This window comes from Elephantulus edwardii, unplaced genomic scaffold (genome assembly GCF_000299155.1).
Source record: "Elephantulus edwardii isolate Elephantulus edwardi_28Jun2011 unplaced genomic scaffold, EleEdw1.0 scaffold00110, whole genome shotgun sequence".
Taxonomy (NCBI): Eukaryota; Metazoa; Chordata; class Mammalia; order Macroscelidea; family Macroscelididae; genus Elephantulus; species Elephantulus edwardii.
This window is the reverse complement of record NW_006399860.1, coordinates 7,294,345-7,311,764: the sequence shown is the minus strand read 5'-3', so window position 1 is coordinate 7,311,764 and position 17,420 is coordinate 7,294,345. Positions and strand designations below refer to the sequence as shown.

Genomic DNA, 17,420 nt, shown 5'->3' with positions numbered 1-17,420 from the left:
CAACAAAGTGTGGCTAACCCTGAGAAGGATAGAAAATTCAGAACACTTAGTTGTGCTCTTGTGAAACCTATACTTGTACCAGGAGGCCGTAGTCAAAACAAAGCAAGGGCATACCACATGGTTTAGCATCAGGAAAAGTGTGTGTCAGAGATGCATCCTATCTCCATACATTTTTAATATATAAAAAGAACATATCATTTGAGAGGCTGGATTTTATGAGGAGGAATTAGATTGGATTAGAGGAAGGATCATCAACAACCTTACTTGCTGAAACTGAGAAGGAAATGATGCCTTTGTCATAGAAATTCAAAGAATAGGGTCTTAAATCTGGATTGATGCTCAGCAGTAAGAAAATTAAGATTTTCACCATTGGACAATTTTGCAGCACCACTGTCAAAATAAAAGAGATTGTTATTGTTCAGAGTTGCTTTATTCCACCATAAACACTCTTGGCACCAGCAGTTAGGAAATATAAAGGTGCATCACATTTGGAAAATCTGCTGTTAAGAAACTCTCTAGAGAATAAGAGCAACAATATCAGTCTGGAGGCAAAGGTGCATGTGATCCAGGCCATGGTCTTCTCAATTGCTTGTTATGCATCAGAGAGCTGGACAATGACTAAAGATAATAAAAAATAATCATAGCCTTTCAGGGGTGGTGCTAGAGAAGAATGTTGGACATACTATGGACTGCGAAGAGAAAAAACAGGTCTTGGATAGAGTGAAACCAAATTACTCCTTGGAGGCAAAGATTTTGAAGTACTGTCTCACATATTTTAGACACATGGGCAGGCGGGACTATTCCTTGGAGAAGGACCTCATTCTTGGAAGGGTGAAGGGACAGCACAGGAGAACAAGACCCTGGATGAGAAAGATTGACTCAGTGATTAGGGTAAAGGGATTTAAGTGTGTCAGAGATAGTGAGAGTGACTCAAGATACAGTCATTATGTCTCAAGAGCACATAACAACAGCACAATATCTGTAAATAATCAGTGTACATATTGCTTGCAGCTTTGCTGACCTAGTGGCAAGAAGCTGCACTACAATTCCAAAGGCATACAGTTCAAATTAACCAGCTGCTCCATGGGAGAAGATGGGCAGTTGCCTCTCATGCAATTAACTGCCACTGAAAAATATGAAGGGTTAGCTTCGGGTCAATTGCAACTTGATGGTATAAAACAACAACCACCTCAGAAATATATAAAAAAGTTATTATGTATAGTATAAATAGAATATAGAAACCATGAAAACATAGAAATTGCATAAAAATGTAAAGATCATATATTTAATAGAGAAATAATATAGAATTAAAAATTGTATGTAAAAATGGAATTGTATAATGTAAGAGTGATATATAAAGTAGAAAAATCTATTTAATATGGAAATTATAGTAGAAATTCTATATACAGAGAAATTTTATATATAATGTAGAAATGGTATAAATAGTGCAGAAAATGTACATATATTATTGTTATGCACTGTCAAATCAGAATAGACTCATAGGGGATCCTCTTGCAGATTTTCAAAAACTATAATTGCATAGAAGGAGATTAACTATCTTTCCCTCATTAAGCAGCACTTGGATTTGAACCCTTTAGAGGCATTTCCCCCTCCTCTACATGTGTGTTAGAAACTGGTTAGAGAATTTCACATGTTTTCAGGTGTAAAAGTCTTTGCAGCTGAAACACTCATATCTGTTGTGCCTGGGGGTGGTGTCTTTCCTCACAGACATAGTTATGAGCTTTATATTCAGTACATGAGCCCTTAACTTAGAATACTGAGGAAATTGGCCTCCATATTTTGTTTAATTGATGTTGTACAGGAGGTCTACTTAGGAATTCTTCTTCTTTTTGGAAAATATCAACAAACATTTTGAGGTAATAAAATAAAAAATTTAAAAAAGAAGAAAATATGTTATATATAAAAAAGCAAGGCCCTACAAATTGATGGCACAACAACTGACATATTTCAAAAAACACACACTGCCCTGGATGTGCTCACCAGGTTGTGCCAAGAAATCTGGAGGATAACCACTTGTCCAACTGACTGGAAGATATCGGTATTTGCTTCCATTCCAAAGAAATGAGATATGTCAGAGTGTGGAAATTATAAAACAATATTATTATCACATGCAAGCACGATTCTGTTGAAGATTATCAAAAAACGACTGGAACAGCAAATAAACAGAGAGCTTCCTGAAGCGCAGGCTGGATTTAGAAGAGAGTGTGGAATTAGAGATAGTATAGTGAATGTCAGATGGGTCTTGGCTGAAAGCAGAGAATACCAGAGGAATGTCTATCTGTGTTTCATTGACTATGAAAAGGCAATTGACTGTGTGGATCATGACAAACTGTGGTTGATTCTGAGAAGAATTGGAATTCCACAACATTTGATTGTACTTATGCAAAACTTATACTTCACCAGGAAGCACTCATCAGTACAGAACAAGGAAACATTGCATGGTCCAATCTTGGGAAAGGTGTGTGCCAAGGATGTGTCATATCTCCATATCTTTTCAATCTATATACAGAAGACATTATCCAGGAGGCTGGGATCTATGAAGAGAAGGGTGGCATCAGAATCGGAGGTATACGTATCAACAAATATGCATTATGGAGATGTCACAGTCCTACTTGCTTAAACTGAGGAGGACCTGAAGCACTTGCTGCATAAGTCAAGGAATGCAGCCTTCAATATGGATTGAATTTCAACATCAAGAAGAAAAAGATTCTCAACAATGAGCCTATTGAGATTGATGACAGACAGTTTCAGTTTGCTTGGCTCTACAACCAACACTTTTGATACCAGCTGCCAAGAAATTAAAAGACGAATTGAGAAAGTTTGCTGTCAGAGACCTCTCCAAAGTACTGAAAAACAACAATGTCAGTCGGGAGACTGAGGTATGCCTGATACAGGTTATGGTCTTTCTAATTACTTGCTATGAGTCAGAGAGCTGGACAATGACTGGGGATGATAGAAGGAGAATTGATGCCTTTGAGTTGTGGTGCTGGATTAGTGTATGGATATACCATGGACTGTTATGAGAAGAAACAAGTTGGTTCTGGAGAGGGTGAAACCAGGCTACTCCTTGGAGGTAAGGATTCTGAATCTTCATTTGACATACTATGGACATATTGCAAGGCGGGATCAATCTATGGAGAGGGAGGGTTGATGGAGAGTGCAGGAAAGAAAGACCCTCAATGAGATGGATGGATTCAGTCACTTGGGTAATGGGGATGAGTCGGTCAGAGACAATAAAATTGGCACAGGATAGAGCAGGTTATAGGGCTGTAGTACATAAAGTCACTATGAGTTTCAGGCGACTTGATGGCACATAACAACAACAATACACACGTATTATACAGATCTTTAGTCAGTTAATATTTTGCCTAGGATATGTATCTTATCTGATAATAAGGTAGTCATATTAAATTTTAAACTTGAATTATCATTGTGGTTTTTTCAAAAGAATTATACACCTCTAATGACTCCTTCAAGAAATATAAACATAGGCTATGCACATGGATCTCACCTGATGGCATGCATAGGAATCAAATCAATTACTTTCGTGGAAAGACTCGCTGGAGAAGCACAACATCAGCAGTGAAAACCAGGCCGGGTGCTTTTTGTGGGACAGGCGACCAACTACTCATATGCAAGTTCAAGCTGAAGTTGAGGAAAATTAAATCAAGTCCACGGGAACCAAGATTTGACCTTAAGTCCATCCCACTCAAATTTCAAAACCATCTCAGCAACAGGTTTGAGACCTTGAGCACCAATGAGTGTAGACCAAATGAGCTCTGGTAGGATATGAAGAAAATTGTCCATGAAGAATGCAAAAGGACATTACAAAGTCTGAAGAAGAAAAAAGACCAAGATGAATGTCAGATGAGACTCTGAGTATTGCATTATGGCATCAAGAAACCAAAGCTAAAGGAAGAAATGAAGAAATCAAAGAGCTGAACAGAAAATTTCAAAAGACAGCTGGGGACAACAAAGCAAGATACTATAATGAAATGTGCAGAGAGCTGGAGTCAGAAAATCAAAAGGGCTGGACTCGCGCAGCGTTTTTTTAAGCCAAAGGAGTTGAAAAACAAATTCAAGCCACCGATGGCAATACTTAAAGATAGTTTGGGTAGAATGTTAAATGTTCCAGGAAATATCAAAAGAAGATGGCAGGAGTACACAAAGTCACTGTATCAGAAGGAATTGGCTGATACAGAGGAATTTCATGAAATAACGTATGAGCAAGAGCCTACGGTGGTGAAGGAGAAAGTTCAGGTTGCTCTGAAGGAATTGGCAAAAAAACAAGGCTCCAGGAGTTCACAGCATACCAAATGATTTATTTTAACAGACACTGCCCTGGATGTACTCACTAAGTTGTGCCAGGAAATCTGGAGGACAGCTGGCCAGCTGGCCAACTGACTGGAAGAGATCGATATTTGTTCCCATTCCAAAGAAAGGTGACCCAACAGAGTGTGGAAATCAACAAACAATATCATTGATATCACATGCGAGCAAGATTCTGCTGAAAAATTATACAAAAATGATTGGAGCAATATGTCAACAGAGAACTGCCAGATGTGCAGGCTGGATTAGAAGAGGTTGTGATACTAGGGATATTATAGTTAATGTTAGGTGGACCTTGGCAGAAAGCAGAGAATACCAGAAGAGTGTCTATCTGTGCTTCATTAACTATGCAAAGGATTTTGACTGTGTGGATCACAACAAGCTATGGCTGACTCTGAGAAAATGGGAATCCCAGAACATTTGATTGGGCTAATGGAAACCTGTGCTTGGACAAAGAGTCAGTCATCAGAACAGAGCAGGGAGACACTGGATGGTTGAAAATCAAGGAAGGGGTACATCAGGGATGTATTTTGTCACCATACCTCTTCAATCTGTATGCAGAACAGATCATCCGAGACGCTGGGCTGTATGAGGAGGGATGTGACATCAGGATTGATGGAAGAATCATCAACAACCTGTGTTATGCGGGTGACACAACCCTGCTTGCTGAAACTGAGAAGGACATGAAGTGCTTGCTGCAGAAGGTCAAGGACTGCAGCCTTCAATATGGATTGAAGCTCAACATCAAGAAAACAAATATTCTCACCACTGGGCCAATTGGCAGCATCAGTATGGATGGTGAAGATATTGAGACAGTTAACAGTTTTAGTTTACTTAGTTCCACAGTCAACACTCTTGGTAACAGCAGCCAGAAAATCAGGAGACAAGTTGCATTGGGAAAGTCAGCTGTGAGGGAACTCTCAGGAGTACTGAAGAGCAATGATGTCAGGCTGGAGACTAAGGTGCACCTGATCCAGTCTATAGTCTTTGCAATTACTTGCTATGCATCAGAGAGTAGGACAATGAATAGGGATGATAGAAAGAGAATTGATGCCTTTGAGCTGTGGTGCTGGAGAAGAGTGTTGAATATACCATGGACTGCTAGGAAGACAAACAGGTTTGTCCTGGAGAGGTTGAAGCCAGAATGCTCCTTGGAGTTAAGGATTCTGAAGCTTTGTCTGACATACTTTGGGCATGTTGCAAGGAGGGACGGGCCTTGGAGAGGGACATCATATTTTGGAGAGTGGAGGGACAGCACAGGAGAGGAAGACCTTCAATGAGATGGATCGATTCTGTGAGTGGAGTGGTAGGAATGAGTGTGTTTGAGACAGTGAAGTTGGCACAAGTTAGAACGGCATTTAGGGCTGTTGTACATAGGGTCGCTATGTGTCGCAAGTGACTCAATGGTACACAACAACAACAATGACTTCTGCTATCAGCATTTGAGTAGCTCATAATTTAGAGTTGAAAAATATGTTTAATAGAATTTATTTCAGATGGTTATAATTTTTACAATACTTGGTTATATATTATTTTTCAAAGGTAAATAAATATAAGAACATGAATAATGGAAAGGATTTTTGTTGCTGGGGTGATTTTACCTAGATAGGTTGCAAACAGAATAATATGAAATAAAATCTTCAATTTTATTGTGCATTAGAATCTTGTGGTAAACCAGTGTTTGAAAATGCCAGAGCCAAAAGTAATGCCACATGGTATAAGCTCAATGACAAACTGGAATATGAATGCAGTGATGGCTATGAAAACAGAGGTGGAAATACCACAGGCTCTATAGTGTGCGGTTCTGATGGTTGGTCTGATACACCTACATGTTATGGTAAGTTCTGCCCTGTTTTCTTTTGGTAATAAGCTCTCTGGAATGATAGAAACACTTTATGTTCCTTTTCGGGTATGTTTTAATTATCTAGAGATATTGTTAAAGAATAATGATTAAAATCAGTGCCGCCTTCTCTGATTTAATGTTCACTGGAAAGGGGTTGTTTTTTTTTTAAACTGAAAGATAATAACCAGTTTTTAAGAAACACGGCAAAGCAATATCTCCTATGTTACACACATTACAGATTTTCCACTAATGTATGCATTGCTTTAAAGTACATTTAAAAATTACTTAACATTAAACACCTCTTACCAACTTACTATTACTCATACACTCTTCAGCTCTTTCACTATTGCATTTTTTTATCCATCTTTACAAACTTTAGAAGTAATATCTTGAACTCCTGTCCTGTGTCCTTCCATTTTAAATACCACAGTCTCTGGACTATTCTGAAAACCTTTTAGATGTTATCAAACAGCTATCAGTTTTCCAGAGCTGTAAGATATCCATTATCCTCTTCTTATTAATAACTAGTCTTATGACATTGTGGTCTGAGAAAGTATGTTATATTTTATCAGTATTTTTGAATTTGCTGAGGTTGCTTTGTGTCGTCTTAGTATATGATTGATCCTGGAGGATGTGCTGTGTGCAGTTGAGAAGAAAGTAGATTGAGTTTTAGTTGGGTGACGTCTATGAGGTCGAGTGGCTAATTGTATAGTTAGTTCTTCTGCATCTTTCTTGATTTTGTTTCAAGTTCTCTTGTCCTTTGTGAGAGTGGTGTGTTAAAGTTCCCTACTATTATTGTGTTGTTATCCTTTTCTTTCTTCACTTCTTTGATTTTTGTCTTTTGACAGTGTTTGGTGGAGCTCCCTGTTTTAGATAGGTTTGGGAGCAGGAGTGGCATCAACTTTCTAAACAGCATAGCTCTTGAAACTCTATAAACTTTGTTAAATGACGATAGTTATAGAAAGACTTCAGGCCTTTTGTTCATAGGGTCTCTATGGCAGGTAACAACAACAGCAACAAATGTGGAGATATAATCCATATTGATAATTATTATATTTTATCTTCTCCACAGTCTTTCTTTTCAGCAAGCAAGATTGTTTCATCTGCATAACACTGGTTGTTGATAACATTAATTCCAATCCTAATGCCACATTTCTTTTCATTGAGTCCAGATCCATTACTTATTTGCTCAGCATACAGACGGAATAGATACAGAGAAAGGATACATCCCTGACTTACACCTTTCCTGATTTTAAAGGATGCAATGTTCCCCTGTTCTCTTTGGTCACCAGCTTCTTGCTCTAGATAGAGCTTTCACATGGGCACAATTCAGTGTTCCTACTCTTCTCAATCTCTTGGTATCCTTCATCATCTTCTCAAATCCATGCACTTTATTGAATCTGAACCCTAGGCCATGTTCCAGAGATAAGACTGCCAGCTAAGAAAAAAAGGTAGATGGATCCTCAAAGTTTGGCCATCCACTCACACTGGTCTCAGCCTCACAATCTCTTGAAGCCTGTAGGGCAGAAAACACCATTAAAATATCTTCAAAATGAGCAACAAGGTGTGTAGCTTCAACTAAAGCCCACCAGTAAAGTGTTAGCATGAAGCAGACATATTCTACAATATTATATAACAAATTTCTAGGCTACATCACCCGCCCCTGGGAAACTATTCCATTGTAACTACAGTATAGCATAAATGGAGGAAAAGAGGCCCTAAGCCATAAGAAGTCAATCCTGAATCAGAAGTTCAAGACTCGTAAATTGAAGAGATACTACCCACAGCAGAGGAAACTGGCAGCAGCTTGAGACATTCAGAATCACAGAAGCCCGGAAAGATTGAGATATGAGGCATCAAATCAAGAGTTGGATAGGGGACTTAGTTGCTGAATGGAGTAGGTGGGAGTAGAAGGGAATGCTGGTGGAGCACATTCAAGACACATGGGCCAAGGGCGGGGACAACATTGTATCTATTCTTTATTTCTAGAATTAGGAAATATCTTTAATCTGCTCTTTGCCATAAAATGCTTATCTCTCAGATTATTTTAAAAATCTGAGAATTCAAATTAAGACTAGGAAGAAGGATTGGCCATTCACTTCTGAAATCGCAGGTCTTTGAAACTGCACAATAGAGCACACTTGGACTCGCAAATATGACAAATGAGGCTGAGTCCTCAGGTATAGACTCAAGAACAGCTGTAAGCAGACACTACTGATTGTAACATGGAATGTGAGAACAATGTATGTAGGAAAAATGGATATTTTTAAGAGAGAAATGGAACACAAATATTGACATACTATGTATTGGCGAAATGAGATGCACTGGCATGGGACATTTTGAGTCAGATGATCATAAGACCTACTATGCTGGAGATGGAAAGATGAGGGAAAATGGGATTGTGTTAATAGTTAAAGTCATTTCTAGTCTGTCTTGAAATACAACGTGAGTGACAGGATAATATCCATATGCAAACAATGAAGTATGATGAATATTACCTTCATCCAAATATATGCACCAACAATCAGTGCATAAGAGTGGAAATTAGAAAATTTCTCCCAACTTTTGAAGTCAGAGATTTATCGAACATGCAATCAAGAAGTATTAATAATAATGGGTCACTGGAATATAAAAGTTGGGAACAGAGAAGGATCAGTAGTTGGAAAACATGCACTTGTGAAAGAAATGAAGCTGGAGATAGATGACAAAATTTTGCACAATGACCTTTTAATTGCAAATACATTTTATAAAAACATAAACTCTGGCTATAGTCATGGATTTCACCTGATGGTATGCATAGCAATTAGATCGATTACATCTGTGGAAAGACTCACTGAAGAAGCTCAGTATCAGCTGTGGAACTAGGTTAGGTGCTGATTGTGGGATAGACCACCAACTACTCATATGCAAGTCAAGCTGAAGTTGAGGAACATTAAATCAAGTCCAGGGGAACAAAAATTTGACCTTGAGTCTATACCGCCTGAATTTCAAAACCATCTCAGGAAGAGGTTTGAGGTTTGATCACTAATGAGCAAAGACCAGATGAGCTGTGAGAGTACATCAATAGCAAGGAGTTGGAAACAACCTAAGTGCCCATCAACAAATGAATGGCTAGAGAAGCTGTGGTATATTCACACAATGGAATACTATGCTGCATTAAAAAACAAGGAACTCATGCAATATTATTCAAAATGGTTGACTCTGGAGAACATTATGCTGAATGAAATATCCCAGTCACAAAAGGACAAATATTACATGATGCCACTGTTGTAGAATGGGACTGTCCTTGGGGTTGGGGAGAGACTGAGTAAGATGGGTTCAATAATGTATACTGCACTGAAACAGAGGAGGGAGAAAACTGTTTAAAAGAGATATATAACTAGGTATTTCTGTCATCACAGGAGACTAGAGCGAGGGCTACATGGTGGAGGGAACCTGGGGGAGGGTTTGTAAAACAATGAAAGAACCTTTTCTTTTACTTTTCCATAATTTTTGACTCATGTACTTATAACTTGTTAGTCAAATTTGTGTCTTCTAGGTTGCAACACCCCCATGATACATCTTCAAGGATATGAACATGTACGGCCAAGCACAATCAATAAGAGTGCATCTAAATTCCAAAATCAATCTCCATAATAGTCTATGTGTTTCCTACTGCCAAAGGGGCCCTTTAGAGTAGTGAGAGAAGATCTTCACCCTGAAACCCACAGCGTCCCTTGTCAGCAGGAAGTAGCTAAGAGAATACGCCATCCCCTTTTCCTTATGACTCAGGGTGAAGTCTCTCTCAGGGAGGAGTGATAGGGAATGGCAAAGGACACATTGACAAAGAAGATTAATCAGAACTGGCTTTGACAAGCACTGTGGCATTTGGACAAGAACAAACTGGGAGGAGGGTAGAGAGAATAGTGCAACAATGAATGAATGGAAACCCAAAATCTCTGTAAATGTTTATGAAAATTAATAAAATATAATTATAGGGAAAAAAAGAATATCACCCAGGAAATTGCAAAAAGTCATTGCAAAAACAGAGGAGGAAGAAAAGGCCTAGAAGGGTGTTAGAAGATACTCTGAATATTGCACTAGAGCACCGAGAAACACAAGCAAAGGGAAAAAATCAAGTTATTAAGGAGTTGAACGCAGAAGATTACAAAGGGCAGTGAGAGATGATAAAGTATTACAATGAAATGTACAAGGAACTGGAGTCAGAAAATTAGGAACTAAACTCGCTCAGCATTTAAGCTCAAGGAATTAAAGAACAAATTCAAGCTTTGAGTGGCAGTACTTGTGGATGCTTTGGATAGAATATTAAGTGAACCAGAATCATTAGAATAAGATTGAAAAAATACAGAGTACCTGATGGAATTGACTGATATAGAGAAATTTCACGTAACATTGTATGAGCAAGAGTGAGGAAGAAAGAAGTTCAAGGGGCTCTGAAGGAAATGGCAAAAAACAAGGTCCCATGATTGACAATATACCAATTGGCATGTTTCAACAAACAGATACTGCCCTGGATGTGTTCACTAGGTTGTGTCAAGAAATTTGGAGGATATAGACCTGGCCAACATCTGGACTAGATCTGTATTTGTTCCCATTCTAAAGAATGGTGACCCAAGAGTGTGCAGAATTTATCGAACAATACCATTGATATCACATGCAAGGAAGATTCTGCTGAAGATTATCCAAAAGTGACTATAACGGCGCCCCATCAATAGAACTGTCTGAAGTGCAGGCATTGTTTAGGAGAGGCTGTAGTGCTAGAGATAGCTAATATTCGATGGATTTTGACTGAAAGCAGAGAGGACCAGAGGATTGTCTATGTCTGTTTCATTGACTATGCAAAGGCATTTGACTGCGTGGATCACAACAAACTGTGACTGACTCTGAGATGAATGGTAATTCCAGAACACTTAATTGTGCTTATGTGAAACATATATTGGACCAGAAGGCATTCACCAGAACAGAGCAAGGAAACACTGCATGGTTCAAACTTGGGAATGTTATGCACCAAGGATGTGTCCTATCTCCATACCTTTTCAATCTATATGCAGAACACATTATTCAGGAGGCTGGGATCTACGACGAGAAGTGTGGCATCAGTATTGGAGGCAGACTTATCAACATCCTGAACTATGCAGATGATGCAACCTTGCTTTCTGAAACTGAGGAGGACCTGAAGCACTTGCTGCAGAAGATCAAGGAATGCAGCCTTCAATATGGATTGAAGTTCAACATCAAGAAAGCAAAGATTTTCACCACTAGGAAGATTGTCAGCATCGTGATGGATGGTAAAGAGATTGAAATTATTAAGAGCTTTAGTTTGCTTGGCCCCACAATCAATGTTCTTGGTACCAGTAGCCAGGAAATCGAAAGATGAATTGCATTGGGAAAGTCTGCTGTCAGAGACCTCTCCAAAATACTGAAAAGCAATAATGTCAGTCTGGAAAATAAAATGTGCCTGATACAGGCCATGGTCTTTGCAATTACTTGCTATGCATCCGAGAGCTGGACAATGACTAGGAATGATAGAAGGAGAATTTATACCTTTGAGCTGTGGTGCTGGAGAAGAGTATTGAATATACCAGACTGCTAGGAGAACAAACAGGTTTGTCCTGGAAAGGGTGAAGTAGGCTTCTCCTTGTAATCAATGTTCCTCAAGCTCCATCTTACATTCTTTGGACATGTTGCAAGGTGAAATCAGTTCTTGCAGAGGAATATGATGCTTGGAAGGATAGAGGGACAGTGCAGGAAAGGAAGACCCTTGATGAGATGGGTTGGTTTAGTGACTGGGGTAATGTGGGTAGGTGTATTTAGGGCTGTTCTACATAAGGTTACTATGAGTCGCAGGTGACTCTACAGCACATAACTGCAACAACTCTTCTCAATTATCATTTTTTTACTATTCACATAGTCAAATACCTTTGCATAGTCAATAAAACACCCTTTGCATAGCCAATAAAACACAAATGGAGTTTCTTATGGTATTCTCTTCTTCAGCCACAATCTCACTTCAGCAATATTCCTTGTGCCATAGACTATTCTAAATCCACCTTGAGTTTTTGATAGTTCTCTGCCAATGTACTTACTGTTCGAATTGTTTACGGATGATCTTGCATTTGATCTTATTTTGCATAAACTTGAATGTGTTATTATTAATAGTATTTGTTAACTTCTGCATTCTGTTGGATCACCTCTTTTAGGAAGGGAACAAACATGCATCTTTTCCTATACTCAGGTTTCACTCTAGAGTTTATTAATCTTTGATCTTTTAAGAAGAATTTCCAAAGCAGTTAGTTAAAAGACAGAAATATGGATCACTTCCAGTCAGTTGTCCAGGTAGTTATTTTCCAGTTTTCTTGGTGTAGACTGGTGACAACATACAGAAATTCACCTGCATTCTGTGATACAAGATGTGGTAGTTTACTTTTGTAAAGACTACATATAAAAACCGAATGGAATAATTCATCTCTGTCATATAATATTGGTATAAATTTGAATTGATTCAATGTCATTGTGTTAATTATATTGGTCAATATATCAATGTTTATTAAATGTGTATAGCATTATTCTCTTAATGTCAGAGATTGATTTCATATTTTTATAGAGAATTAATTGTGATTTTACAATCACTAGTGATAAACGAGATAAAAAGAACTACTCTTTACACATAAATTTTAAAATCACATTTATTTCTGTCAATTGTAAAAGAATTCCCACAAAGTCCAAGTGAATTGATGAGGTTAAAAAAGACAGAAGGTCACTTTTGTTTTTCTTCAAGATGAAAATTTATATGTACACAGCACCTCTAATCTTATTTTAAATTTTACATGTAAAGCTTACTTTTTCAATGCTAGCTTATGTATTTATATTAACTGATTTTCTCTTTTTTATATTTTAGAACTAGAATGTAATGTTCCTGTTATACCACAAAATGTAGATGCCCAGCCCAAGAAAGACAAATATAAAGTTGGAGAGGTACTCAAATTTAGTTGTAGAAGGAATCTGAAAATCGTTGGAGCAGATTCAATTCAGTGCTACCACTTTGGATGGTCTCCTAATCCCCCTGAATGTAAAGGTGAGTATTTATCTGACAATTGTTGAAACAAAAACTGCATCTTTTAAAATTTACACTTTGTTTTCTTGTTTGCATTTATGTAGATTGTTTCTGTATTTTTATTCTACACTATGGCTCATTATCTCATGCATTAAACTAGCGTACTGTACCTGAGAAGAATATAGTTAGATAGTAGACAGCAACTCTTTCTTGACATTTGTGTTAGGATTTTCTCAGAAGAGTAAACGGCATCCGTGATTGAAGATATTTATTTTGTTGTTTTTGTTTTATCTATAATGCCACAATCATTGCCCATCCATCTCCTAAGGGGCAGCTAGTGGCCTTGAACTGTGTTCCTTCAGGATTGCAGCCCAGCTTCTTGCCCTTAGGCCACCAGAGCTTCACTATAATCATTAATAATGAATATTTTATATAGTTGTGCCTTATCACAAGCTTCATTGTGTTTGTCTAAATAACATTCAAACAGGTCAAGGTCAATTCAATCACGTGTATGGCTTACACAAAATTAAATTGTGTGGATCCATAGGTTTTCTAAACTGATGAAACCATTGAAAGAAATTTAAGATGTTTCCATTGTATATGAATGTTATTTTAATTTATAAAATTACATTTTAAATTCTGTGCATGTCTTTAAGATATCTACTTTGGGGACACCATTTTAAAAGTTTAAACTACACATAGGAAAAAATATACGTATGATGTTCTGTATCAAAACCAGTACAACAACCTAAAAACACTGCTGAGTCTGTTCCAACTTGCAGCGACCTATACAACACAATAGAACTGCTACATAGATTTTTCCAAGACTGTGATGTTTACAAAAGTATTTTGTAAAATTGTTCTACTGCAGAACAACCAGTGAACTCAAATTATGGACCTTTCATTCAGTTATCAGTAAAGTTTTTAGCCATTGTATCAACAAGAATTTTAGTTTGGTTTAGATAACAGAATTGATAAATAATAATGACTAAGCAATATCTTTTTTCAATATTTAAAAATGTTGTGATAAAAGAAATATGAAAGATATCTTCATTTTACTCAATTTTTAAATGAAAACAAATTTTGTAAGTATTATTTAAAAAGTATTTCTAATGTAGAGAAAGTAACATCGTGTGACCCACCTCCTCAACTCCCCAGTGGGAAAATTAAAGGGGAAAATAAAGAAGAATATGTCCACAGTGAAGTAGTGGAGTATGATTGCAATTCCAAATTCCTGTTGAAGGGATCTAAGAAAATTCAATGTGTTGATGGGGAATGGACAACTTTGCCTGTATGTGTTGGTAAGCAAATAAAAGGGTAATATTTAAACTTGAATGAACAATTTTCATTAATACTTATGCACAGACAAATAATATTTTAAAACTAAACCTGTTTTTGTGGAATGTGCTTAGAGGAAGATAAGGTATGTGGAGATATACCTGTACTTGAGAATGGTGTTACCTTATCCCTTGAACGTCCCTATCACCACGGGGAATCAGTGAAGTTCAGGTGCAGAGAATCCTTTACCATGATTGGCTACGAATCAATTACATGTGTTCGTGGAATGTGGACCCAACTTCCTCAGTGTGTTGGTGAGCATACGCTTCTCAACTTAACATTTAGATAGCTTGGTTTTTTGGGTTTTGTTGTTGTTGTCGTTGTTTTTTTACTGTGAAAGTATATACAGGTCTATTTCTGAAAATATCTGATCTTAAACTGTAATACCTCAAATAATTTTTATTGGTAGCTCAATATGTGCCTACAGATAATAAATATAAACTAGCAATGGAACATTGTACTTTTTATATGCTTGTTATGAACAAGTTCTTTTTATAAATATGGTGCTAAATTTTACTAATTGATACAAAATAAGAAGACAAAGGTACCTAAAAAATATAACTATTTTCCACCAAAACCATTATTCTTCTATGATTCATCCTTTCAGTGCTTTCTCTCTCTTTTCTGGTCACCTTCAAATCATAACAGATTTATAGATATTCCTCTATTGAGTTTCTGCAGTTATAAATTATATAAGCAATCATCCACCTTTCTTCCTTGGAGCCATTGATGGGTACTAAGCACCAAAGAAGTTTAGCCTTTGGGTTAATAGTGGAGCTTCCTACAAACTAGGTCACCAAAGTTTCTTATTTTCAGGACCTGGTAAAGAAAATAATCAGTTTGATAAAATTCCCATTTTGCCTCTTTCCCTCGGATCTTCTTAAAATGATCCTCCCTCTGCACCTGACAGTGAATGTAAGGCAGGATTGGTGATCATAGGCCTCCTCAGTTAGAGTAGACTTGTGACATGAGATAATAGTGATGGCTCAGGAAACAAATCTGACTGAGGGAACTTCACTCTGTAAGGGATACACCCTGCCCTTTGATGACTAATCAATCTACTTGGAAGGACAGGTATTTTGATCCACTTTCCCTTTACTGAGATCTTCCTTAAAACTTACCAAAAAAATTGGACAATATAAAGAATGTGAAATCAAGATTAGAGAGGATTTTTATACAGATGACAGAACCTTGGTTGTAGAGAGTGAATAAGACTTCAGCACACTGTAATGGATAAAAATTACGGCCTACAATATTGATTATATGTCAACACCAAGGAGAAAAAAAATTCTCACTAGTGAATCGATAGACAACATCATGGTAAACATCATGGACGAACAGTGAAGTTGTCAGAGATTCCATTTTCTCACATCTACAATCAACACTGATGGTAGCAATGGCCAGGACATAAAAACACATCCGCTGTCAAGGACCTATTCAAAGTTCTAAAAAACAAGGATGTCAGTTTAATAACTAACGTGCACTTGATCCAAGCCATGGTACTATCAATTTCTCCCTATGCATTTGAAATTTGAAGAATAAACAAGGAAGATCAAAGGAGAATCAATGACATTGCACTGTGGATACAATGAATATATTGAATATACTACAGACTCACAAAGAACAAAGAAATCTTTCTTGAAGGAAGTGCAACCCCAGAGCTCCTCAGAGGCAAGGATAGTGAAACTTCATCTCACTCACTTTGAGCATATTTTATAAGGAACCAGCCCTTAGAGAGAGATGCTAGGGAAAGTTGAAGACATTCGTTGAGACAGCCTGACACAGTGACTGCCACAGCGTACTTGAGCATGACAGATTTCTAGGAGATGCAGGAAAGGGCAAGCTTCAGATCTGTTGTTCATAGGATTGCTATGAATTATACTCAATTCACAGCACCTAGCAACATGAATAACAGGTGATAAAATTGGTAACATCAATTCAGATATGTCTGAGTAGCAGTCTTATTTCATCATCAGTGTCTGCGCATTAATAAATTTCAGACAAAGTAGATTCAGGAGGAATCACCTGGAGAGCAAGGATGCTAACTTGCTTTGTTCAATGTTTTGTTTCTAACACCCAAATCATAGTTTATATATATTCATTCATCTATATATTCCTTGTTTTCTTTGTATGTTCATTTGTGTTCCCAATACCGGAAGCTAGCATCTGTGTATGTGCATGTATGTATATACACATTTATGTGTGTGTGTGTGTGTGTGTGTGTATACATATACATATAAAACAAAAGTGTCAATATACGTGGCCTCTGGAGCTAAGAAGGAGAGGCAAGTCGGGAACGCTAAGGCGTTTTTGGTTTTCTTTTTGCCCTAAGTGGGTGGCTGCAGAGCGGACATAATAGATGAATTAGGGGTCTCTGGCTCAGAGTTTGTCAGCGTTTGGGTGTGCCAGAATGGTAAAATACTGTTTTTCACTTTTTTTTTTTGTCAAAGATTCTTCTAGATCATATAGCCCTGGTGTGTCCACTTGCTGTGCAGAGGTAACTTGTGGTTTCTGTGAAGCTGAACGCTGTGATAGTGATGTGTCAAATGCGATAATGGCTACCCACGGCAGACAGTGTTTGATGGAGCTCCCCGATTAAAACAAGCTTGGAAGCTGGAGTGGCATCCACTTCCATAATAGTTTGCCTCTGGAAACCCTATGAACCTGGAGAAACAAATCACCCAAGTGTCGAGGACTTTCATTCATAGCGTCGCAATGAGTCACCAACGACTCGACAGCACTTAAGAACAACAACACATTTCAATATATATATTGGAGAAATGACGATAGTTATGGAAAGGCATTAGGTCTTCTGTTTATAGAGTCGTTATGAGT

General features: G+C 37.6%; 1 protein-coding gene across 1 annotated transcript in view; it reads left to right on the top strand.

Annotated features, from left to right (window-relative positions):
• CFH (complement factor H) overlaps positions 1-17,420 on the top strand; it is a 256,291-nt gene that overhangs the window by 203,927 nt on the left and 34,944 nt on the right. Inside the window, exons 16-19 of the mRNA XM_006892120.1 lie at positions 6,011-6,187; positions 13,092-13,272; positions 14,352-14,548; positions 14,660-14,839. Coding sequence (XP_006892182.1) covers positions 6,011-6,187; positions 13,092-13,272; positions 14,352-14,548; positions 14,660-14,839 — 735 coding nt within the window. The remainder of the gene's footprint in view (positions 1-6,010; positions 6,188-13,091; positions 13,273-14,351; positions 14,549-14,659; positions 14,840-17,420) is intronic.